Source organism: Echinococcus granulosus (genome assembly GCF_000524195.1).
Source record: "Echinococcus granulosus chromosome Unknown EG_S00205, whole genome shotgun sequence".
In the NCBI taxonomy this organism is placed as follows: Eukaryota; Metazoa; Platyhelminthes; class Cestoda; order Cyclophyllidea; family Taeniidae; genus Echinococcus; species Echinococcus granulosus.
Window position 1 is genome coordinate 4,772 of NW_020170585.1, and position 1,845 is coordinate 6,616.

A 1,845-nucleotide genomic window follows, 5' to 3' on the forward strand; every position below is an offset into this window, starting at 1 on the left:
AGCTTCTTAATTTTTATGACATTCTTGTCATTATTTTCTGATATATTTACTCCATAAATGTATTCCGAATAATTACTGCTATTTTATTGCATTCGGTTATTGTTCAAGTTAAGAATGATAGTCCATAAATTGACCTACTGCCTCTTACAGCCTCATTTTTGCAGGTCTCAGGTCGTAATGATTTTGCACTGCTTTACTCCAATGTAACCCACACTGAATTTCGAATATTAGAGAGCTATACCGACCAAAGGCTACAACAGTCTTTCCAATTCGCCAGGTGTGCGGCCTCGCCTAGTCAGTGCTATAGGAAGTTAAAATATGCTCCCCAAATAAAGTTGCGGTGTATGCGTTGAAGCTAGAGGAATTGAACTGTTGGAAGTTGTGGCCGTCGTTGGTGAATGCGCTGCTGTGCGTGCAGGTGGTGCAGGCCAGTGCTAAGTATATGTCCATAGTTTTGGTTGTGCATTCTCTAGATATGATTTGAGAGAAACAATTCCAGATAATGAATAATTTAAGGAGAAATATGATAGCATGGCATCCTTTCGTTGATGAAGCAGCAAAATTTACAGTGCAGAGTGTGACCTTGAAATTCGGGACAGACTGAATGTAAAGCTGAGTGCATTAGTTTAGTTTACTACGAGATCCGATGTCACTTATTTTGGTTTCTCAAGTGACGAAATGCGTTAAAATCCAAATAAATTGCACAGATTTATTCCCAATTACCCTCAAATAATGACCTAAATGCGGTTCGAAATTCGTCGCATCTATTGAGCTTCAGCACATTGGAAGAAATCACAGTCTGGTAATACGGTATCCTTATTTACGAAATCGCCATAAGCTCAGGCAATGGTGTTGACATCAATCCACAATATCAAGCTATATGAACAGAATGCAAGTTGGGATTAATAGGAAATTTCAGTCATGCAGCTCTTCGTGGGTTCAGTGCAAACATGCCCTTTAGATACTACAGATTCCTTTCGAAATTAACTCTTTTTACACTATGGAATTATTATCATACGTCTGTATTGTCCCTTTACTGATAAAGCAATTATATTAATAATTAATAATAGTAATTGATGATATTGTTGTAGTTGTAGGCGTGAAGCGAATTTGTGAGGTGAAATGGGCGGTGGTAAGAGTTGAGTGCAAAAAGTGACTTGATAAAAGCGTAAGCCTCCCTGTCCAAATAAGTTTCTCGTCATGTCGGGTGAGCCCTAACTCCAGTAAAGTTTAATTTTTCAATGAAATAAGGGCGATTAAATAGAGTAGAATAGAGCAGACCAGAACAGTGCAGAAATGAAAAGGATATGTGGTGAAGAAGTCATTAGGAGTCATGCAAATTTTGGTCGACTAGGGGTTTTATTTTTATCCTTAACATTCTACATCTTCTAAACATTAAATGGCTACATATGTATTTATAGTTTTTGTGCTCAAACAAATGTAGAGTATAATTTCATAACACCCGGCTTGAACTAATACAATCTTAATGCTGGAATGTGCATAATGCAGCACTAAGAAGATTTATTTGGGAAAATGAATGTCACGTAAAATACGACTTTAAGTTAAAGCAGCATAGACATTGATGTTGCTGTTGAAGGATAATTAAGAGGGGGGAACTGCTAAAGAAGATGCTGCTACTTATGCAGTGCTAATTTGTTCTTTTTGTAGTAGCGACCACAGGAACACGTTCATGTTAGTGATTTTGCCAAAAAACATGCATATTCGTGACTGTTATTGTGAAAACCCTTGCACTGTGCAGCACTAGCTTATCCTCTCCAGACTGACTGGGATGTAAGATCACTGTAGAAGCACTTGAACTGCCCCACTACTCACATCAAGCCGAGT

General features: G+C 37.9%; 1 protein-coding gene across 1 annotated transcript in view; it reads right to left on the reverse strand. All coding sequences in view use genetic code 11, as the record gives it.

Moving 5' to 3' along the window:
• Positions 1–1,845, reverse strand: part of EGR_10275 (hypothetical protein) — a gene marked incomplete at both ends in the record, with an annotated part of 3,324 nt that overhangs the window by 646 nt on the left and 833 nt on the right. Inside the window, one exon of the mRNA XM_024499524.1 lies at positions 1,019–1,214. Within this exon, the coding sequence (XP_024346053.1) occupies positions 1,019–1,214 (196 nt within the window). The remainder of the gene's footprint in view (positions 1–1,018; positions 1,215–1,845) is intronic.